This window comes from Coregonus lavaretus, assembly GCF_964263955.1.
Source record: "Coregonus lavaretus genome assembly, chromosome: 1".
Classification (NCBI taxonomy): Eukaryota; Metazoa; Chordata; class Actinopteri; order Salmoniformes; family Salmonidae; genus Coregonus; species Coregonus lavaretus.
In genome coordinates this window covers 26374099-26397856 of record NC_139988.1, presented here as the reverse complement: position 1 = coordinate 26397856, position 23758 = coordinate 26374099, and the positions used below count along the sequence as shown (strand labels likewise).

The 23758-nt window shown below is 42.1% G+C and overlaps 1 protein-coding gene across 2 annotated transcripts in view; it reads left to right on the top strand.

Annotated features, from left to right (window-relative positions):
- Positions 1-23758, top strand: part of LOC311132554 (dystonin-like) — a gene marked incomplete at its 5' end in the record, with an annotated part of 177663 nt that overhangs the window by 135123 nt on the left and 18782 nt on the right. For both annotated transcript variants that reach the window (XM_084165817.1, XM_084165816.1), the window contains 23 exons: positions 172-498; positions 712-796; positions 896-1137; positions 1450-1656; positions 2347-2466; positions 2622-2729; positions 2941-3159; positions 3364-3567; positions 4242-4473; positions 4814-5040; positions 5246-5368; positions 5635-5736; positions 6727-6828; positions 9027-9200; positions 9869-10024; positions 10850-11047; positions 12190-12318; positions 14327-14497; positions 15795-15950; positions 16319-16525; positions 17140-17259; positions 20937-21106; positions 22908-23067. In XM_084165817.1, the coding sequence (XP_084021943.1) occupies positions 172-498; positions 712-796; positions 896-1137; positions 1450-1656; positions 2347-2466; positions 2622-2729; positions 2941-3159; positions 3364-3567; positions 4242-4473; positions 4814-5040; positions 5246-5368; positions 5635-5736; positions 6727-6828; positions 9027-9200; positions 9869-10024; positions 10850-11047; positions 12190-12318; positions 14327-14497; positions 15795-15950; positions 16319-16525; positions 17140-17259; positions 20937-21106; positions 22908-23067 (3939 nt within the window). The remainder of the gene's footprint in view (positions 1-171; positions 499-711; positions 797-895; positions 1138-1449; positions 1657-2346; positions 2467-2621; positions 2730-2940; positions 3160-3363; positions 3568-4241; positions 4474-4813; positions 5041-5245; positions 5369-5634; positions 5737-6726; positions 6829-9026; positions 9201-9868; positions 10025-10849; positions 11048-12189; positions 12319-14326; positions 14498-15794; positions 15951-16318; positions 16526-17139; positions 17260-20936; positions 21107-22907; positions 23068-23758) is intronic.

The following is a 23758-nucleotide window of genomic DNA, read 5'->3' as shown; positions in this document are numbered from 1 at the left end:
TTGTTCTGTTTGTTGTATTGCCTTTTTTTTTATCATGATTTGCATTCAGTTGATGTTTGTAATTTTAAGTTTCTTATTGATTCAGTATTCATTTTCCCCCCAACTGTGTTTGTGTGTGTGTTTTTAATTTATCCCCCTGGTGTGTTCCATGTGTGGTGGTGATGTTGTCAGGCCTTAGAGGAGGAGATAATGTGTCACAGTAAAGACCTGGTTCAGGCCGTCAGCCTGGGTCAGATGCTCAAGCCGGTCAGCTCAGTGGACGATAAGGAGCTGGTGCAGTCTAAGCTGGACTTCACCCAAGCCAGTTACATAGAGCTGCAGGAGCGCTGTAGGAGAAAGGCAGAGATGTTGCAGCAGGCTCTGGCCAATGCCCAGCTCTTTGGAGAGGACGAGGTGGCCCTCATGAACTGGCTCAACGAAGTGCACACTAGGCTGAGCGAAGTGTCCGTCAAAGACTACAAGACGGACGTTCTTGAAAAGCAGTGTGCAGAACAACTGGTACTACTACCGTCACACTGCTCCTCAGGCCTAACATTCATTAATTCTTTATCCCTTTACATCGTTTTTAAGTAATTTTAAGTTACATCTAACTACTTTGTTACTTTCAGTTTCGTGTTTAGTTTAGTTTGTGTGAAAAAAGTTACATTCCTTCTTGGTTCACAATGCTGTTTAAGTCAGATGAGTTGTTGCTAATGTATTGTGTCTTGACAGGCGCTACATGAAGACATTGAGTTGAGGAAGCAGAATGTTGATCAAGCCATTTCCAATGGATTGGAGCTGCTGAAACAAACGACAGGTGAGACAATATGTTGAATACTACACCTATAATGTGAATTTAAACACTTCAGAATTATTGATCAATCTGAATGAATGTATCTTCTTTTACCTTCTGTAGGTGATGAGGTGGTTGTCATCCAAGGCAAGCTGGACGGGATAAAGACGAGATATGCTGAGATCAACTCCATGAGTGGGAACGTGTCTAAGACCCTGGACCAGGCCCTGACCCTGGCCTCCAAGCTTCAGCACACCCATGAAGACCTCAGCTCCTGGCTGAAGAATGTCGAGGCTGAGCTCACTGCCTTCGTTGCTCAGGAGCCTGTAGGAGAGCAGCTCATCCAGGCACAAGACAGGCAGAAGGTAATGATAGGACTCTTTTGCTTGACACTTTGTTGTGGGAAGCAGTTAGCACTAGTTATTAAGTTGCTGTATAAGTATTGCTTGTGTTTGTTTTTTTAGTGGGTATGTCAGATATGTGGACTTGCCATGTGACCCCTGTTAGTTTTAATCCGTCATATGGTATTACGGTATTCCAAGCAAAATGGTATTACTTGGAATATTCTGTAACATCAGGATAGAATTACGACAGCCATATTACATCACTTTAAACACAGTGCATGGATAGATAGATTGGTGCTCACTGCTCACTGTATGGCCCTTTGTGTTACCCAGGCGTTGTTGAAAGAGGCCAGGGATCACAAGCCCCAGGTGGACAAACTGAACGAGGTGAGCAGCTCTCTGCTGGAGCTGGTCCCATGGAGGGCCCGGGAGGGCCTGGACAAGCTGGTGACAGAGGACAACGACCGCTACAAGGCCGCCAGTGACACCATCGCACAGCATGTGGAGCAGATCAATGCCGCCATATTGAAATCACAGCAGGTATAGTAAAACAACCACTTATTACAGTAGGCCACTGTAAACAGAGGAACAGACATAAAATACTAAATGGGAACACAGCCATTGAAATGTGTTTAACAACAAAGGGAACCGCTTACCAGAATGCTAATTTGTGTTCTGGGTGATTGGGGCTATTATAGTCTTAATCCCATCTGCTTTCAGCACTAAATCCTCCCTCGTTTAGCCTGTTTTTGGCCTCTAGGGAGCTTTGTTTTCTGTCATTATTGTTCATTAAACACTGGGAACTGTTATTGAGGATGACTACATTTGCATCTGATTATTTGCTCATTAACATTTTTGATTGTAGTGCAGACACCTAAGAAAGTAGGGTATAATGTTGCATCGTCGTCAATGAATTGTCAAACTCATGACTGGATTTTACGTCCCAAATACAGATATTCTTTTACTTCTTTTTATATATTTTAAGATAAAATAAAGCAATATTTCATGATTATATTCAGCGGGCGACTTCCTGCTTACAGGCATAAACAACAATAGAATTGAAACCTACCAGGACCGCCTGTATTAATTCTTCCCAATTTATGCTCCCCCTTGAGGCATCCCCACATTGGGAACAAGAAGTTGCCCCGCTGTGTATAATGACGTCATATTGCTCAATCTTCCTTTAATTAGGCCTATTGTACCATTCATGATGGGATGTTTTTTGTGCAGTTTGAACAAGCAGCTGACACTTTGCTGGCCTGGCTCACTGAAGCAGAGAGGAAGATGTTGTCATTGGGGGAGATCAGGCTGGAACAGGACCAGACCACAGCCCAGCTCCAGTCCCAGAAGGTCAGTCTGTCTGTCATGTACCTGTACTGTGTATCTGTATATATGCCTGTAGAGACATTGGCCACCTCCACCGCCATGCAAACAATGATGTGTGCTGCAGCTGTGTGTTCACTGTGTGTTAGTTACCATTCAAACATCCTCCTCTGATTGACCAGGGCTTCTCCATGGACATCATGAGACACAAGGATGCTGTGGATGAGATTGTGAAAACAGGCGAGGCCATCATGAACATCAAGGATGAGGAGGAAAAGCAAGCCTTGAAGGTAAAAAAAGTTGAATACCTCCAGGGTAACCTTGTGCGTCCATGAACATAGCATATGGGCCTTTGATAGAGATTTCTGTCAAGAAGAAACCCTGACCAAGGCAGCTTGCTGTCAAAATGATAAATCAATTGCACCAGCGTGTGCAGCTGCCTTGCTTTTTTTCCTAAGAAGCATACATCAACTCAGTTTTTTTATGTTCTATTTTTCTCAGGTCAAGATCCAAGCCCTCCTGGAGAAGTACGGTGTGGTCAGTCAGCTGAACTCGGAGCGCTGCCTGCAGCTGGAGCGAGCCCAGTCTCTGGCCAGCCAGTTCTGGGAGACTTACGAGGAGCTGTGGCCCTGGCTCCAGGAGACCCGCACCAGCTTCAGCCAGCTCCCACTGCTGGCCATTGAGTACGAAGCTCTCCGACAGCAACAGGAAGAGCTCAGGGTGAGCCCAACGTAAAGTCTATTAGCTAGTTGTCTCTGTGCCAATGGATTTTAATACTATTGATTGTGGTGAGTTTCACACTAAGATCATCTTAACACCAATGAAGGAAATGGACGAAGGATAATTTGAGTGTTACAAAGCTTTAGGGAAAATCCTCAGTGTCTTTGTGTTTCTCTGACTGACAATGTCATATATCCACCACAGCAAATGCGAGAGCTGATTGCAGAGCACAAGCCCCACATCGACAAGATGAACAAGACGGGTCCCCAGCTTCTAGAGCTGAGTCCTGTGGAGGGGATCCCTATCAGGGAGAAGTACACAGCCACAGACCAGCTGTACGCCCAGCTCAAAGCTGATGTCAAACAGAGGGCTGCCACATTGGATGAGGCCATCTCCAAATCCACACAGGTAACAAACATTCACTTATTTTATTTAGTTTATATACCTTTGTTTATACAGGTAAAAATCCCTATGGACGCACAAGTATGTGAGTTTGACTTTGGTCTTAAGATGGCTTATGTTGTTTCACTTAATGCAACTGAGTGGGGATAAAAGGATGTTTTTAAATGTTTTTTGGGATGGGATTGTTTGATGACCTGCCAAAATAATGACATCGCTCTAATGAAATCTGAAGCTGAAACGGCATTATAAAAGTCCTTAGAGGGAAAGGAAACATTATTCATATCCTTCCTTTGAAAACAGGACAAAAATACCAAGGGTAGCAGCAGGGCACGTCTGGTTCAGACAGAATGGATTTCACCTGCAGAGTCAGTTGGGTTCAACAGGATTGCATCTCTATATTAAAGTAGACAATTGCCCTGTTGTCCTAGGTTGATTGATTTTTAAGTTTGAAAATGAATTAGGGTTAGGGTTAGTTTTTTAGAAGTCGTTCCAGGAGCATGTAATGATCATTGATGTAGTAGATTGCTGGTTCTCGTGGCTAAATGATTGAGTCTCTTAACCCTTAGAATTTCACAAAATAAAAGTACTTTGGATAAATACTTAAGTACTTAATTTGATAATTAGATGGAGATTGTTTAGACCCACGCAGACAGTTTGACCATGTTCCTCTCTCCCTCTAGTTCCATGACAAGATCGAGCCCATGCTGGAGTCCCTGGAGCGGATCGCTGAGCGCCTTCGTCAGCCTCCCTCCATCTCTGTGGAGGTGGAGAAGATCAGGGAGCAGATCACAGAGAACAAGGCTATGTCCGTGGACCTGGAGAAACTGCAGCCTTCCTACGACACGCTCAAGCAGCGCGGAGAGGAGATGATCGCTCGCTCAGCGGGAGCTGACAAGGACATATCTGCTAAAGGTAACATCTATTGTTTCCCCTGTACCTATCATTGTGGGAAGTGCTTGTTGGCACTGCTAGTTTTGTAGATGTTTGGGAAGACTGTACAGCACATGACTGTAGCCTCACACTACTACAGGTCAACCCATTGTTTACCCTCTTCAGCTGTTGTTGAGGTGTATGGTTTGGGTGGCTAGCTAGGCCAATCAAAATCAGCTGAAGTTCTCTCTCTAGCCAAATAAATTAGTTAGCCGAAGACCTAGTCTCAAGCTGCCAGATATCACAACATATTACAGAACAGTTGGGGTCAAGGCTAGAATACCTAAATAAATATGACTGTTACTTCTCTGTGTCTCCCAAGCTGTGCAAGACAAGCTGGACCAGATGGTGTTCACCTGGAATGAGATCCATGCCCTGATGGAGGAGAGGGAGGCCAAGCTGCTGGATGTAATGGACCTGGCAGACAAGTTCTGGTGTGACCACTGTGCCCTCATCGTTACCATCAAGGACACCCAGGACCTGCTGAGGGAGCGGGAGGAGCCTGGAGTCGACCCCTCTGTGGTGAAACAGCAGCAGGAGTCTCTGGAGGTAAAAGAGCATCAAAACATGGAATTAGGAGCATTACAGTGTGCCATTTATTTTTATCTTGCTATGTTAAATAAAGTTCCTTACATTTATGTAACATGTAACCATTGGAGTAGCTTAAACAAGATACAATGGCCAATGTAATCTATATACAGTTTGATGTGATAGTAGATTTATATACGGGACTGATAGTTGATTTTTCTCCCAGAGCTTCAAGGAGGAGATTGACGGGCTTCAGGAGGAGCTTGATGTGGTGCGGAACTTGGGGGCGGAGCTTATGGCTGCCTGTGGCGAACCAGATAAGCCAGTTATAAAGAAGAGTATTGATGAGGTAATCAATGACATCAACATCACCTTTAAAAAAGAGGAAACAAATCACTTTGCTCAAGGACTCTACAAAGGCAAACTAAAATGACAGATACCTTAGTACTTGTAGATATCTTATTGACTTACATAAGGATATATGTAATGCTGGTAAATCAAATATCAAATTTTATCATGATTTCTTTATTTGTATTTGTATATAGAGGAGTATTTGTCTCCAACAGCTGTGCATGGATCCTATTCCCTGACCTTTGTTGTTGTGGTTTTCCCCAGGTGAACTCGGCATGGGAGACTCTGAACAAGGCGTGGAAGGAGAGAGTGGACAGACTGGATGAGGCCATGCAGGCTGCTGTGCAGTTCCAGGATGGCCTGCAGGTACATTACTGTTCATTATGGGTTAGCTGCTATTCTTTGTCATACACCAGGACCTGTTCAGTAGGGTACACAATGGGAAAATGTTTTGCAGCAGAAATAGAAAATCTTTGTTCTTATTGGTCAAGATCAGATAAAACATAAACTCCCATTCCTTGTCTACTGAACACTGCCTTGCTGTCATTGAATACACTGACTAACACTAAGCAGCTTGTGGTTTGGACTCTTAGGAGATGAATACCATTGTTTGCATGTAATGCGAAGCTTCTGAGTAGTTTGAGGTTTCATTACTCAATGAATTCAGAAGTTTCACTCTGCCTCCTCTATATTTACTCATAGGAAAGAGAAAGTCACCCCCACTACTCAAGACACATTCACGTCTTAATTCATGTTGATTGAAGTGTCAGTGGTTTTGTGTTATTCGTATGATCAATGATCCTATTAATCAAGCAATGTTAATGTGTTAATGTTAATCAGTGTTTGCCATCTAATGTTGCCACTTTGCATCGTCGTTCACACCGCTCAGACAGAATCAAGGCACAGAGTTTACAATGACTTTGAGTAGTTTACTAGGCACAGATAGATCAAAGTAAATAGTCATGTAACAGGCAGTGTTGCTATATTTGGATATCCTTAATTTATGTGTTTTGTTTATATTGGTTGTAAGTTGTTGTTTTCTTTATATTGGTTGTGATTGTTTGTAGTGGTGTATGTGTCTCTTTTAATGAAGGGGTTTTAAAAGGCTTAGATGTAGACTGTTGGTTATAAATGGACTACGCATTTACACCCATCCTAGACTTGAGTGAATAAATTGAGATCCGTCTCTATTTCACCATATGCTAATAACTATTTTTTGTTGACAGTGTTGGTTTTACATTAGAATAATTGGTTGATTACGTGATATACTAATTATAATGAATGTGAAATCTGAGCTGTTTTAAGCTAGCATTGTGTTCTCCCAGTGACAATGGTGCCCACTTCCTCTATCTACAGGGTATGTTTGACTGGGTGGATATCGTGGAGCACAAACTGGATTCTATGTCACCTGTGGGCACAGACCTGGACACTGTCAAGCAGCAGATTGAAGAACTCAAGGTATTGTGTTCCTGTATTATATAGAATGCACTAGCTGTATGAGCAATCTTAGACCAAACCACTGATCTACAGTGCATTCAGAAAGTACTCAGACCCCTTCCCTTTTTCCACATTTTGTTACGTTACAGCCTTATTCTAAAATTTCCCTCATGTTTTCAAATGTTTTCAAATGTATTATAAATAGAAAACAGAAATACCTTATTTCCATAAGTATTCAGACCCTTTGCTATGAGACTCGAAATTGAGCTCAGGTGCATCCTGTTTCCATTAATCATCCTTGAGATGTTTCTTCAACTTGATTGGAGTCCACCTGTGGTAAATTCAATTGATTGGACATGATTTGGAAAGGCACACATCTGTCTATGTAAGGTCCCACAGTTGACAGTGCATGTCAGACCAAAAACCAATTATGGAGTCATTATGGAGTATTGTGTGTAGATTGATGAGGAAAATAAATAATTTAATCAATTTTAGAATAAGGCTGTAACGTAACAAAATGTGGAAAAAGTCAAGGGGTCTGAATACTTTCCGAATGCACTGTATTCCCACATGTATCTGATCGAAACATCATGAATAACTTTTAATTGTTCTCACCCAAGTTATTGTGTTGATTTAATTCATGTCAACATTACAGAGCCAACAGCAGCTGTTTTTTTGCTGTGAATGTTCAGTTCATGCCCTGCCCTTATTGAACAACAGTGTAGTAACGCTCCAGCAGTGTCATTAATACTCCAGCGAGCAATGCAATAGACTTCTCTCCTTTGATGTACAACAAGACAAAGCTATTGTGTCTCTCAAAAGGAATAGTTAATGAAGGTGGTTTTAGGCACATCTACCTTTGCACAGGGGCTTAACAAATAGACAAAAGTCATGTCCCCTCACTGTTTGCTATTCCCATCAGTGGAGGCTGCTGAGGGGAGGATGGCTCATAATAATGTCTGGAATGGCGTGAATTGAATGGCATTAAACGCATGGTAACCATGTGTTTGAAGTATTTGATACCATTCCACCTATTCCGCTCCAGTCATTACCACGAGCCCGTCCTCCCCAATTAAGGTGCAATCAACCTCCTGTGATTCCCATGCTCCCAGTAAGGGATCTTTTAATAAAGCTTTTGAGCTTTAAAAAATATATAAACGCAACATGCAACAATTTCAAAGATTTTACTGAGTTACAGTTCATATAAGGAAATCAGTCAATTGAAATAAATTAATTGGGCTCCCGAGTGGCGCAGTGGTCTAAGGCACTGCATCTCAGTGCTTGAGGTGTCACTACAGACCCCCTGGTTCGATTCCAGGCTGTATCACAACCGGCCGTGATTGGGAGGCGAACAATTGACCCAGCGTCGTCTGGGTTTGGCCGGTGTAGGCCGTCATTGTAAATAAGAATTAGTTCTTAACTGACTTGCTTAGTAAAATAAAAACATATTTTAGGCCCTAATCTATATGGACATCACATGACTGGACCGGGGTGAAGCCATGGGTGGCCCAGCCAATCAGAAGGAGTTTTTTCACACAAAAGGGCTTTATTACAGACAGAAATACTCCTCAGCTGTTGAAGAAGCCCGATCTGGAGGTCCTGGGCTGACGTGGTCTGCGGTTGTGAGGCCGGTTGGACATACTGCCAAATTCTCTAAAACAACGTTGGAGGCGAGGCAGCTTATGGTAGAGAAATGAACATTCAATTCTCTGGCAACAGCTCTGGTGGACATTCCTGCAGTCAGCATGCCAATTGCACGCTCCCTCAAAACTTGAGACATCTGTGGCATTGTGTTGTGTGACAAAACTGCACATTTTAAAGTGGCCTTTTATTGTCCCAAGCACAAGGTGCACCTGTGTAATGATCATGCTGTTTAATCAGCTTCTTGATATGCCACACCTGTCAGGTGGATGGATTATCTTGGCAAAGGAGAAATGCTCACTAACAGGGATGTAAACAAATTTGCGTATGGAACATTTCTGGGATTGTTCAGCTCATGAAACATGGGACCAACACTTTACATGTTGCGTTTATATTTTTATTCAGTGTATATAAAAATATCACTTATTGGGAGCAGAAAACAGTGGGGAAAGTACATTATCAATGAGCACTACCTCACTGTGAGAGGCTGGAAGGGTCAGATGTTTTTTCCAGATCATAGCCCTGTAGTTATATTGACAGGTTTCCTTGACAATCCCTTGTGTGGCGTGGTGTTTCAGGAGTTCAAAGGTGAGGCGTATCAGCTGCAGATGGAGATGGAGCGTCTGAACCACCAGGCGGGCCTGCTGCTGAAGAAGGTGACGGAGGAGTACGACCGCTGTGCCATCCAAGAGCCCATGACCGAGCTCAAAATGCTCTGGGACAACCTGGACGAAAATATAATCAACAGACAGGTGGGTCAGACAGGGGCTGGAGGTGTACTATAGTAGGGTGAGGGAGGGGGGCGGGTGATTAAAAATGGCAGAACCTTATAAGCATAATTCAATGCTATTTCTAGAGTGTGTGCTATACTTGTTGAAGATAAGACATTTGTCTTATTATGTATAGACACTGGCTGGAATGCGGTTTTAACCAATCAGCCTCCAGGATTAGACCCACCCGTTGTATAAACGCAATTATAAACTGGGTGGTTCGAGCCCTGAATGCGGATTGGCTGAAAGCCGTGTTATATCAGACTGTATACCATGGGTATGACAAAACATTTATTTTTGCTGCTCTAATTACGTTGGTAATCAGTTTATAATAGCAATAAGGCACCTCTGTGGTTTGTGGTATATGGCCAATATAACACAGCTAAGGGCTGCACACAGGCACGCCATGTTGCGCCGTGCATAAGAACAGCCCTTAGCCGTGGTATATTGGCCATATACCCCACCCCCTCGGGCCTTATTGCTTAATCAGAACCTTTTAAAGACAATGAGCAGTGTACTGTTTCTTTAATTGAAAAAGGCCCCTTTCCCTCTCATTCCCATGAAAGAGAGACTGATTATGGGTCAGTTCACATGAGGAGTGTTTTCATGTGACTCTTGTATAAACTTGTGTTTATCCTGATTGTGTGCAGCACAAACTAGAGGGAGCGCTGTTGGCTCTGGGGCAGTTTCAGCATGCGCTGGACGAGCTTCTGGCCTGGATGAGCAACACAGAAGAGCTGCTAAACGAGCAGAGGAAGGCTGCAGGAGACCCCAAAGCCATCGAGATCGAGCTCGCCAAGCACCACGTAAGACAAATCTCCTCTTGTTCGTATAAAGTGTTATTTCAGTATTTTTTCATGCAACTACAGTAACTGCAGAGCAGCTTGGCGTGACTCTTTCATGACCTCCTGACCCTCACAACATTTTGGATTAACCACAACAACAACAAACAACAAACATCAAAATTCAACCCTACACAGCCTGCATACACGACACTGTACAACATGTATTATAAGCACATACAAATCCGCCCAGACCACAGTATGTCAAATGCATTTGATCTATTTCACTCCCTTCTCCAAAAGCCCCTATAAATTATAATCTATCTGACACCTGTGTGTACTTTTAGCTATCATCCACAGACAGTGGAAAATGGAAGTTATGTGGGTCTGACCAGTCTTGTTGAGGACCACCATGCAGGGATTTAAACCACCATGCATTATATTTATCTAGTCTTCTCCTTGCCATTACTAAACGTATGTCCCATAAGAGTTTAGCAGATTATACCATATTTTAACTTATCCATTAGAATAAATAGACAGTCGGAGAAACTTATGTCACGTTCACGTCATGTCGGAAACTCAGGACCTCTGAATTAAAATGAACGTAAGTTATTTGCGTAGAGCTTCCTATTGGTTGATTCTGATACTTCCCAAGTGGGAAACTCGGGTATCATCCTTCTACAAGGAGTAAGCAAGTCGGATATTTCAGAGTTTCCGACATGACACTATCACTCTTATTAGAATTATTATTATTTTTGAATTTTATTGCTATCTGATCTTTGGGCCGTGTTTATTTAATTGATCCCATTGGCCTAGTGTTTAACCATCCCTGTACTGTGGTGTTTCCAGGTCCTCCAGAACGATGTGTTGGCCCATAAGACCACAGTGGAGGCGGTCAACAAGGCTGGTACTGACTTGGTGGAGTCCACCTCTGGAGAGGAAGCCTCTGGACTGCAGAGCAAACTGGAGAACCTCACCCAGCGCTGGAAGAACATCCTGGAGAAGACAGAGCAGAGGAGACACCAGCTTGACAGTGCTCTGCTTCAGGTATGTATCTAGTTATACCTCCACAAACCTACATATGTAGGATCCTAATCTGATCAATCTTTTGTTGCTGTGAATTTTCAGATGAGCTTTGTGATTTACATAAATTCACTGAAAAACCACACTAACACACGGTTATATAAACAGTATTGCACTTTTCATGTAGCCTACTTTTGCTGTGACAATATAGGTCAAATTAAGATCCTACATCTGTACCTCACCCTGATGTCAGCTATTCATATTCAGTCTGCCTCACCCCTTCACCATACCCAGCTGCCGTATTGGAATCTGGCACCATAATGACTAAAATCTGAAAATGAAGCTATGATTGATGTTCTCTGCTGGAGCGTAAGAATGTTGTTTTTCAAAATGTATAAAGAATGTTTTAGAGGAGTGGGAAGATGAGGTACGGATAAATAATGTAAGCCCTCCACCTCCACACCTCCTGCCTCCCCTTTCCTAACCCAGATATAGGTGCTCTTATTCATCATTTTGACATTTAGGGGAATGCTTTGATGTAAGGTGTCAAAGGAGTGATGTAAGGAATGTGAATGAACAGTGAATATGTATTTTTATTAAGTATATTTCTACTATTGCTATTTGAACGGTTTTATGGCCAGGAATAAGGAATGTATAAAGAGTATGAAATAAACTTTCCGAAATGTAAGCCCTCTTGATTTTTGGAGAGGGTTGCCAAAAATGAAATCAATTTATTTTCCAATAATATTTCACTTTAGTACCCAGTAAACCTACAAAGCTATGTCAAAAGCATTTTACGGACAAAAGTGGATTTCCAAAACAAGCATACTGTACAATTAATATGTAAAACATGGTGCGTAGACAACATTGTAACATTGAGCGTAGACATTGTTATCTGGTTCAAATGGGGAATTAAATGAACGAAAACAATTAGAAGGATAAGGCCATGCTGGTTTCAGGCAATTAAGCATTAAATATGTTCATCGATTAGACTGTTCAGACACCATCATTCACTCTGTCAAATAACCTCAGGCCAATACATGTTTGGCCATTAATGTATCTGAGGAATTAATAACTTCTCATAACATTCCCTTTTCCCACCTGTGAATTCCAAACAATACATCTATGAGGTCCATTGTTCTGACTCAGGCTGTATTGTGTTGCAGGCCCAAGGTTTCCATGGCGAGATCGAAGACATGCAGCAATGGCTGAAAGACACAGAGCGTCAGCTGTTAGCATCAAAGGCTGTGGGAGGCTTACCAGACACGGCCCGCGAGCAGCTTAACGCCCATCTGGTATGTATGAAACCATATAAAAGGCCTCATACAGATGGTAGGCTTGTAAGGGCCCAATTCAGGCCTTGTCTGCAGTTTCTTTCTGAAGTGTGAAAATTAAATGATGTTTGCGAAATTTACAATAATGTGTCCTACTGAAAGACTCATCAAAGGACTCATTAAAGCCCCAAAGAAAGTGTACAAATTGATTAAACCCTGACAGTGCTCAGAGAATGTTGGGAGGGGACATCTTCCTTTGTTTTGTTATTGTTTGACTTTCCTCTGATTGGATAACCCAGACGCTCTCACTATGAACACTCCATCCATTTAGCATTATGGGAACCAAAACAGAGATTGTTTAGAAAAAATGATACTATAAGACTCTGAATTTACTTGGGATTTGAAGGTTTGAATTTGCGTGTGGAAAAGCTTGGCTATGTTTGCCCTTACTACTCTCATTTTTTCATTGTGTTTGGACTTGATTTGGATTATATTAGTTTACAAAATAAACTGGTAAAGAAGCAGGAACAAAGCAGACATGGACACTGACAGAATAGCAACAATAAAAGTAAACTGGACTGTAAAACAGAAATTAAATGTAAAACAGTAGTTTCAGTGCTATTATTTAAGCAAGAAGGTACAAGAGGCCGTGCTATGTGCTGAAAACAGTGACTAGCGTGACTGTATTCATGATACAGCACGGCTTCGTGTGCCTTATTGCTTTTATAAAACGTTACCAACATATAAAAATAACAATGAATTGCATATTTTCATTAAAACGTTATTTGGATAAGTAAATTCATACCATTTTTATTCTTCCACCAGAAGATATAGTCCGGACAAAAATCAGGTTGTTAGTTATTTTGCTCATGTTGCCACAGACGTTAATTATTTTTGCATAGTTGCTATGTAAAAGGACTGGTTATCCAGAGTGTTTGCTCTGCAGGCTGGCTAACGTTCTTGTCACTTGCTAGCTAGCTAGCTAGCTAGCCAACTTCAACTAAAGGCGTCTCTAACTAGGTTCAGTTTGCGCCTAACAGAATTTGGCTAGGCGAAGTGAGCGTCTGTGCCTCGCATACTCCCTTAAAAGACCTTCGTTTGAAAAATGAGAAGAAATCGGCAATAGTACTGTTTGTAGCCAGTATACTCTTCCTCAAAATAGTTTGAATTAATCTAAGATATCTCATGAAATCTGTAATTCATTTTGACGTTTTTGCCGAGGAGGTCTTAGTCATGCAATTGTACATCTAACTAAGATGTTTGGTGCAGTACTTCTCAAGTGAAATAATTTGCATGAAAATGAGTCGTTTCTTGTTGAATGACAACAAACACTTCATTTGAAGAATCCCTACTGTTGACCAATCAACGACGGAGGGGCGTAAACTTTGACTACCAAAATTCGGCTTGCCTCAGGAAAATGTTTTGTGTGCATGAACAAACGTCACAAAATGTTTCAGATGGGAAGCATGCGGAAGACTTAACTCAGTCACGTGGAACATTGCACCTGAAATGACAGTGACTAGCTGCATTTTCATTTATTTTAGCTTTTCTTCTAATGGCATTTACTTGGATATATCCATGATAATGATGTTGATGCGTGATTTTGCCTGGCTTAGAAAAATGTGTCTCGTCTCATCTGCTCAGTGCGCACCGTTCACTCTTTCTCTACAGGGGAGTTTGCATTTCAAAAGTGAAACAAATCTTCCGAGATCAGTCAGGGAGGCTTATATTAACCCGCTATACCAAACTAAATGCTAGGCTGGAAGCAAGAGGAGATAATGTGCGAGTTGAGATAAATACAAGAGATGATTCGGACAGCAACATGAACATAATATTCTTATGGCGGTGCAGTGATCATTTTCAGATGGAACTTTAAGCAGGCATGGGTGTGTCTTTGACAGCCAATACAGCATGGCTTGGAACGCTGCTCGTCCAATCAGCATCCAGGATCCAAACAACTCGTTTATAACGGACACTAATATAACAGCAGACATCTTTTCTAAGCTCCTCATGTTTTTGTCTCCTGCAGGAGTTATGTTCTACATTGGAGGCCAAGGAGGAGCTTTACCAGGAGCTGATGAACAAAGGTCAGCAGCTGCTCACCATGAGCCCCTCCGGCCAGGACAGCAACACAGAGCAGGACCTCAGGAACCTGCAGGACAAGAGGGAGTCGGTACAGGTCAAGGTGGCTGAGAGAAAGGTAGGGAGTGTAAAGCGACAGGGAGTAGCATTGTTGGGCTAAGATGGGATGAATCAAGTGTTTCCCTTTCAGAATGGGCCACCATTTCTAGCTCTGCCCAGACTGTGTAAAAAAAAGTGGCTTAAATTGGTTTCAATTGGAAATGTTGATTTGAGAAACCCTGGATGTTTGGGATGATTTGGGGGGCATTGTGCTCCGCCTGAATGGATCACACCCGACCAAGTGGTCTGAACTTGTCTGATGATTCATAATGTTGAGATGTATTATATCCCCGGTGGGACGTTACTGCTCAACACTTGGTCACTCCCCTTCCATACCCTGTACTGTACTGTACATTTTAAGCCTCTAATCCATGAGGCGGTAATAAATGCTGTACAGCAGATAAGGTTGGCAAGCACATAGGATGTGGTCACCCAGCAGATCAGATCTCTACTGGGAAGTGCCTGACTCATCAGTCATCAGTCACCATGGAACAGTCCTCTTATCTTCAGAGACACTCTCTAAGGAACAGCTGAAACGTTGGATGGGATGTAAAGGGAATGCTGGGATTGGATGTGGGTTTGTTCCTAGTCAAGTCCCTTAATCAACTATGGTGTAATTTACTGTACTGTATGCCATGCATACTCTACGACTTAACTCACAAGTTTCTCTGCATTTTGCTAGCTTGTCAAGATAGCACACTTCATTCACAATTAAAGCTAAATTAGCAAACATGGAGAAAGAGACAACACTGTATACCAGAGACAGTACTTACTTGCCATCAGGCTTGTAATGACTGTAATGTTATTACCCCATTGTTTATCATGATGAGGATATAGCATTAGCCGTACTCTTTTGCTTGCCTGGCAAAACAGATCTTCGCTGTTGGACCGACCACACTAAATACATCTGTTTGATTCAATCAAAGACTAATTGATGCTATTTTTATAACTGTAGAGGATGCATCGTTTTGATAGCTCATCCTCTTCCCTTGAGGTAGTCCAGAGATGCTGACTTCCTCTGTCTAAACAGAGGTCAGTCATGTTTGGACCAATTACAATCATTACCTAATGCTGTGGCAACAAATGAACAAACAACCTGTGTGTGTTTTTTGGTGAGTGTTTGTGTGTTTGCTTGTGTGTGTGTGTGTGTGTGTGTGTGTGTGTGTGTGTGTGTGTGCGCGCGCGCGCGTGCTAGGCGAGCCTGTCTGTGTCTGTGTAGGTCTATCAGTTTGTGTGTGTGCACATCCGTGTGTGAATGTTTGTGTCAGTAGGAAGAGTGCCATGTTTCTCAGGTGGCTTCGTTCTCTTTGCTTCAGGTGAAACTGGAGGAGGCCTTGACTCTGGCCACAGAGTTCCATAACTCTCTCCAGGACTTCATCAACTGGCTGACCCAAGCTGAACAGACTCTCACTATGTCCTCTCCTGCCTCCCTCATCCTGGAAAACATAATGTTCCAGATAGATGAGCACAAGGTATGTGTCGGTGTGAAGACAATTAACATAACACATCGATTTACATGTTGATAGGTTTTTCATGATTTGTCATTTCAGTGTTCAGTATTATCTAATAATTAACCTAAACAGCCTCCTATCCTGATTTACTTAGTATTAATGATATCAATAGCACAAACAATTGATGGGCTTAGGTTCCATAGCGGAGACAGCTTGCAGTGCAAGCAAGCCAACCACGACTCAACAAGGCCATTTGACTCTCATCCAGAACTCTGTTCATTAGTCAAGTGAACATTCTACCTAAAAAATGGTATCCAAAAAAGATCAATGCCACTGTGTAACACTATTGTAACATTTGTCATGATCCTCTGATGTGTGTGTATTGGCAGGTGTTTGTGACAGAGGTGAACTCCCACAGGGAGCAGATCATTGAGCTGGATAAGACAGGGACCCACCTGAAGTACTTCAGCCAGAAGCAGGACGTGGTACTGATCAAGAACCTGCTGATCAGTGTGCAGGGCCGCTGGGAGAAGGTGGTGCAGAGGTCTGTGGATAGGGGCCGTCTGCTGGATGATGCCAGGAAGAGGGCCAAACAGGTACAGCACACTGGGCACACTTGATGTACTACACAGTTGGTACAGTATTACACAGTAGTACACAGTGCCTAAACTGATATGCTAGGAGTCAGCAGTCTAGCCACACTGAAGTGGGATATGAAATTGATGTAGGTCGAAAAAAGTAAGTGAGAGAGAGAGTCATAGTGGAAGGAGAGATGGAGAGAAAGGGAGAGAGGCAGTGAGCGAGAGTGTGACAGAAGAAGTTAGAGAGGTGGACTGTATTAGACGTCATCATCTTTCCACATAACTGGGCAATAGGCATTGATAGAGAAACAGAGAAGTGAGGTCACTAACGAGGTGTGAGGTCAAATACCGTACAGTACATGAATGCTTTGCAGACAAAAGTCGACTAGACGATGTGTCACAACTACTTTATGGTGCTTATTATCGCTGGAAAGCTGTATCAGTATTACAGAGAGTCTGGTGTTACATGTTGATTCCAAACTGGCCTCAGAGCTCTTTCATTAGTACGGACCCATCACTTTTCTTGGCGCTGAAATTAGACTCATCCGAACATAGAACAATAAATCAAAGGAAGTCATATATCACAGTGTGGTTTACGCAAGCCTCATTTGCTACATCTCTCCCCTCAGTTCCACGAAACCTGGAACAAGCTGACGGAATGGTTGGACGAGTCGGAGAAGGCCTTGGACTCTGAGCTGGAAATCGCCAACGACCCTGACAAGATCAAGATGCAGCTGGCCCAGCACAAGGTGACTGAACTAACTGAACCTTGTTGAATCCTTTTCCTTGTGAGGTGGGGGGGGGGGGGGGGGTGTTAATGAAAGAGTTGGCGAGACCCCTCTGATAGTCAGGCTTTTATGAAGGAGAGTCATTTAGCACAGCAAAACATCTGCAGCAGCAGATTTATCAAAAACTGTGAATTTCAGACACAGCTGTCTTTAAAACCACAGCTTTGTGTTTTTCCGCCTCTCGGCATGAGCTGTTACCGACAACCACATACCGGATTTTTTAACAGGGTCATTAGAAATTTAGTTTTCAGAGTATTTTCTGCACCTTCCTAGCTCAGATTCTAGATGACGGATTAAAATGAGACTATAGCGTCCATAAAGTGACCGTTGGACTTCATTTATTTTGGATTGACTAAGTTTGTAGGTGCAACATTTGTTATTATATTTATAATTAATCGCTCTCACATGCTCATTTCCGTCCATTAAGAACCAATGATGTGCTACCTTTTTGTAGAATTCTGACAATGCTAACATATTTTTTAGCCGAATCGCAGAGTTCTATCTAACTGGGTTGAGCAACAGTACTTTTTGTACATAGTCCCTTCATTTTAGGCGACCAAAGGTATTGGGACAAATTCACTTATGTGTATTAAAGTTCTCCCACTTAAAAAGATGAGAGAGGCCTGTAATTTTCATCATAGGTACACGTCAACTATGACAGACAAATTGAGGAAAAAAAATCCAGGAAATCACATTGTAGGATTTTTTATGAATTTATTTGCAAATTATGGTGGAAAATAAGTATTTGGTCACCTACAAACAAGCAAGAATTCTGGCTCTTACAGAACTGTAACTTCTTCTTTAAGAGGCTCCTCTGTCCTCCACTCGTTACCTGTATTAATGGCACCTGTTTGAACTTGTTATCAGTATAAAAGACACCTGTCCACAACCTCAAACAGTCACACTCCAAACTCCACTATGGCCAAGACCAAAGAGCTGTCAAAGGACACCAGAAACAAAATTGTAGACCTGCACCAGGCTGGGAAGACTGAATCTGCAATAGGTAAGCAGCTTGGTTTGAAGAAATCAACTGTGGGAGCAATTATTAGGAAATGGAAGACATACAAGACCACTGATAATCCCCCTCGATCTGGGGCTCCACGCAAGATCTCACCCCGTGGGGTCAAAATGATCACAAGAACGGTGAGCAAAAATCCCAGAACCACACGGGGGGACCTAGTGAATGACCTGCAGAGAGCTGGGACCAAAGTAACAAAGCCTACCATCAGTAACACACTACGCCGCCAGGGACTCAAATCCTGCAGTGCCAGACGTGTCCCCCTGCTTAAGCCAGTACATGTCCAGGCCCGTCTGAAGTTTGCTAGAGTGCATTTGGATGATCCAGAAGAGGATTGGGAGAATGTCATATGGTCAGATGAAACCAAAATAGAACTTTTTGGTAAAAACTCAACTCGTCGTGTTTGGAGGACAAAGAATGCTGAGTTGCATCCAAAGAACACCATACCTACTGTGAAGCATGGGGGTGGAAACATCATGCTTTGGGGCTGTTTTTCTGCAAAGGGACCAGGACGACTGATCCGTGTAAAGGAAAGAATGATTGGGGCCATGTATCGTGAGATTTTGAGTGAAAACCTACTTCCATCAGCAAGGGCATTGAAGATGAAACGTGGCTGGGTCTTTCAGCATGACAATGATCCCAAACAAACGAAGGAGTGGCTTCGTAAGAAGCATTTCAAGGTCCTGGAGTGGCCTAGCCAGTCTCCAGATCTCAACCCCATAGAAAATCTTTGGAGGGAGTTGAAAGTCCGTGTTGCCCAGCGACAGCCCCAAAACATCATTGCTCTAGAGGAGATCTGCATGGAGGAATGGGCCAAAATACCAGCAACAGTGTGTGAAAACCTTGTGAAGACTTACAGAAAACGTTTGACCTGTGTCATTGCCAACAAAGGGTATATAACAAAGTATTGAGAAACTTTTGTTATTGACCAAATACTTATTTTCCACCATAATTTGCAAATAAATTCATTAAAAATCCTACAATGTGATTTTCTGGATTTTTTTTTCTCATTTTGTCTGTCATAGTTGACGTGTACCTATGTTGAAAATTACAGGCCTCTCTCATCTTTTTTAGTGGGAGAACATGCACAATTGGTGGCTGACTAAATACTTTTTTCCCCCACTGTATATATATCATTAGGCTGTATGTATTTTAAGATATAGGCCTATTGTATACATCATTAGGCAGTATGTTCTTTTTAGATATAGGCCTATTGTAAGTGTGCATTATTATAGCGTCACCGTCTTTATTGCAAAAATCAATACAAATACACAAAACTTTAAGCTACATTCATTTGAGAGAGGTAATGAACTGCCTATTGATCAGCACAGCAATTGATAAAACAGGACCATGTTTGCAAAACAAGTGTTTCTGATTTTATGTCAATATTACACAGGTAAGCTAATGGTTACCGAAATCAGGAATGGAGACAGGCTCTGTAGACCTCTATATATGACTGACTGTGTCCAACACACCACCTGTTGTTATGTTGGGCACCTACTGACCGAAAAAAGATTATGATTTTTTTTCTTCTCAATGAGATGTATTGCTAAAATAAAGGTTTAAGGAAATACAGGCAAGCACCACATTACTACATGACAAAATAGCTTACCCAATCAAGCATGATTGTCTTGTGAGTATAAAAGCAAAGCTTGCTTTCATATAATAAAAAAAAGCTTGGAATGGGATTAGTGGGGTGCGTGAAGAATCCAATACTTTAACTTGTATGCGGTACAAATCACATTATTATGGATGCACCTCCTCTAAGAGTATGAATTAGGCTGTTTGAGAAGGTTTCAAGCCTAAGCAACCTGCCTACACATTGTTTGAAATACAGTAGACCAACATAGCTACTGTAGTAGGTCAAAACTGTGTGCTGGAAAGCCGTGGTAGAGCATGGGTGGAGTAGGCATTGTGGTGCTCATGTGAATTTCCTTTATTTTTCGGCTTCAGACCAATGCCTACTTCTCACTTAAATTTTTTTGTTTTGTTTTGAATTATAGTATACGGTATGCATTAGTGCTTTTAGTGTCAGAGACTAGGCTATTCAGTTGTTGTCCTTGAGCTGTTGTGTGTGAGGCGCTTTTGCTAATCCTTTCATAATCCCTGGATGTACAGAATGTATTAGGGATGGCCCTGATTTTGGATACTTTTAATCCGTGTGGATGAAAGACGCTTGACCCCTTGTTTTTGTTTCAGCCACTGCTTAGTGTCCTTTATAAGCAAATAGGTCACACATGCCACTCACAAATTTCAATCCATGACAGAATGTAGACTGTAGTTTAGGGGGACAATCCTCTGTGAAGGAATCTACCCGCTAAATCATACGTAGTGCTCCAGAAATAACTCAGCTGTGGTTTCTCAGTTGTGCTGCTGACGATTTGTAACAAGACCGAAAGTGAGACCATGGTCAAATTGCTTATGCTACTGTTACATTTCTGACATTTCACTGTTGGCTGTGCAGCTGTCTAGTCTAAAATCGACTAGTTTCTCTTTGCCAGACACACCGTAAAAAACCTTGAACGGCTGGAGACGAGGCTAAAAACCAGCCACAGACTGACTTGGATAGGATAAACTAGCCTAAATAATGACCATGTCTCTCCACCATTGGTTCACGCAGGAGTTCCAGAAGGCGCTGGGGAGCAAGCACTCAGTGTATGACACCACCAGTCGTACAGGACGCGCCCTGAAGGACAAAACGTCACTGCAGGACGACAACCAGAAGCTGGATGACATGCTGAGTGAACTTAGGGACAAGTGGGACACTGTCTGTGGCAAGTCAGTCGAGAGGTAAGGGGACATGACCTGCACATTGCTGTGTAATGGACACATAATATGCATATTGTTATATATTTTACTGTCATCTAATCTTGATGATGATGATGGATACTGAAACTGTGGGCTCTGTGAAGACTTTCGATATACTGTGATTCAACTATAATTCCTCTCAAAATACAGAATGCCCCAGTAGAGTTTTTGCTGTCAAGTCGTAATGATATGACATATACAGTTGAAGTCGGAAGTTTACATACACTTAGGTTGAAGTCATTAAAACTCGTTTTTCAACCACTCCACAAATTTCTTGTTAACAAACTATAGTTTTGGCAAGTCGGTTAGGACATCTACTTTGTGCATGACACAAGTAATATTTCCAACGATTGTTTACAGACAGATTATTTCACTTATAATTCACTGTATCACAATTCCAGTGGGTCAGAAGTTTACATACACTAAGTTGACTGTTCATTTAAACAGCTTGGAAAATTCTAGAAAATGATGTCATGGCTTTAGAAGCTTCTGATAGGCTAATTGACATAATTTGAGTCAATTGGAGGTGTACCTGTGGATGTATTTCAAGGCCTACCTTCAAACTCAGTGCCACTTTGCTTGACATCATGGGAAAATCAAAAGAAATCAGCCAAGACCTCAGAAAAAAATTTGTAGACCTCTACAAGTCTGGTTCATCCTTGGGAGCAATTTCCAAACGCCTGAAGGTACCAAGTTCATCTGTACAAACAATAGTATGCAAGTATAAACACCATGGGACCATGCAACCGTCATACCGCTCAGGAAGAGAGGCGCGTTCTGTCTCCTAGAGATGAACGTACTTGGGTGCGGAAAGTGCAAATCAATCCCAGAACAACAGCAAATGACCTTGTGAAGATGCTGGAGGAAACCTGTACAAAAGTATCCATATTCACTGTAAAACGAGTCCTATATCGACATAACCTGAAAAGCCGCTCAGCAAGGAAGAAGCCACTGCTCCAAAACTGCCATAAAAAAGCCAGACTACGGTGTGCAACTGCACATGGGGACAAAGATCTTACTTTTTGGAGAAATGTCCTCTGGTCTGATGAAACAAAAATAGAACTGTTTGGCCATAATGACCATCGTTATGTTTGGAGGAAAAAGGGGGCCGCTTGCAAGCTGAAGAACACCATCCCGGCAGCATCATTCTGTGGGGGTGCTTTGCTGCAGGAGGGACTGGTGCACTTCACAAAATAGATGGCATCATGAGGAAGGAAAATTATGTGGATATATTGAAGCAACATCTCAAGACATCAGTCAGGAAGTTAAAGCTTGGTCGCAAATGGGTCTTCCAAATGGACAATGACCCAAAGCATACTTCCAAAGTTGTGGCAAAATGGCTTAAGGACAACAAAGTCAAGGTAATGGAGGAATGGGCCAAAATTCACCCAACTTATTGGGGGAAGCTTGTGGAAGGCTACCCGAAACGTTTGACCCAAGTTAAACAATTTAAAGGCAATGCTACCAAATACTAATTGAGTTTATGTAAACTTCTGACACACTGGGAATGTGATGAAAGAAACAAAAGCTGAAATAAATAATTCTCTCTACTATTATTCTGACATTTCACATTCTTAAAATAAAGTGGTGATCCTAACTGACCTAAGACAGGGAATATTTACTATAATTAAATGTCAGGAATTGTGAAAAACTGAGTTTAAATGTATTTGGCTAAGGTGTATGTAAACTTCCGACTTCAACTGTATAATAGAAAACAATGATAGATTCTGCTGTCAGGGGTCATTACGTATGTTCATTAATAATTATTTGTATTTCCTCTCAGGCAAAACAAGCTTGAGGAGGCGCTGCTGTTCTCTGGTCAGTTTACTGATGCCCTGCAGGCCCTGATTGACTGGCTGTACAGAGTGGAACCTCAGCTGGCAGAGGACCAGCCGGTACATGGCGATATAGACCTCGTCCTCAATCTCATTGACAGTCACAAGGTAAAAAAAGAAACATTCGTAGAATATATCTTTATTGTACAGCCACAGAGCAGTACCCTTGGAGCAGTTTGGGGGTTAAGTGCCTTGTTCAAGGGCACAATGGCAGTAGGTGCCTACTTACAGCGTATATCTGCCCAAACTCTGGGCCTAAGCAAATGTATTTAACTTGATTCTAAAGCTCAAACATATCCTATTTGTGTCCCATGTAATAGGAGTTGAATGAAGTCAAGATTTAGAAGCTATACTGTGTATATTGTTCAGCGTACTTTATTCTCCTTCCTGTGGCTCACAGGCTAAATATATGAAATACGATTATGGCCCCAAGAGCGGTAATTTATTTTCCCCCCATAGCTGTTTGTCGGAAATGGAAATTGTGTTAAGTGACAAAACGCTGTTCTGAATTGGCGGAGACACGAGATTGCTGAGGCACAGAGAAATAAAGGGTGCGTGGCCTGGCAGGATATCTGAGTCACTGCACTGAAGTAGATCAACAGTCAAGAGCTTGGTTTAGTCACCCTCCATATATGGCCTTCAGATTCATCCAGATGACTTCATTGGGGTGCAGAAGTAGGGTTGGGGAGTAACTGATTACATGTAATCAGATTACAGAAACTTTTGAAAAACTAGATGATTACTTCTTGGATGTTTGCAAAAAAAATACATGACACATTTCTGTTTTCTCCATCACATT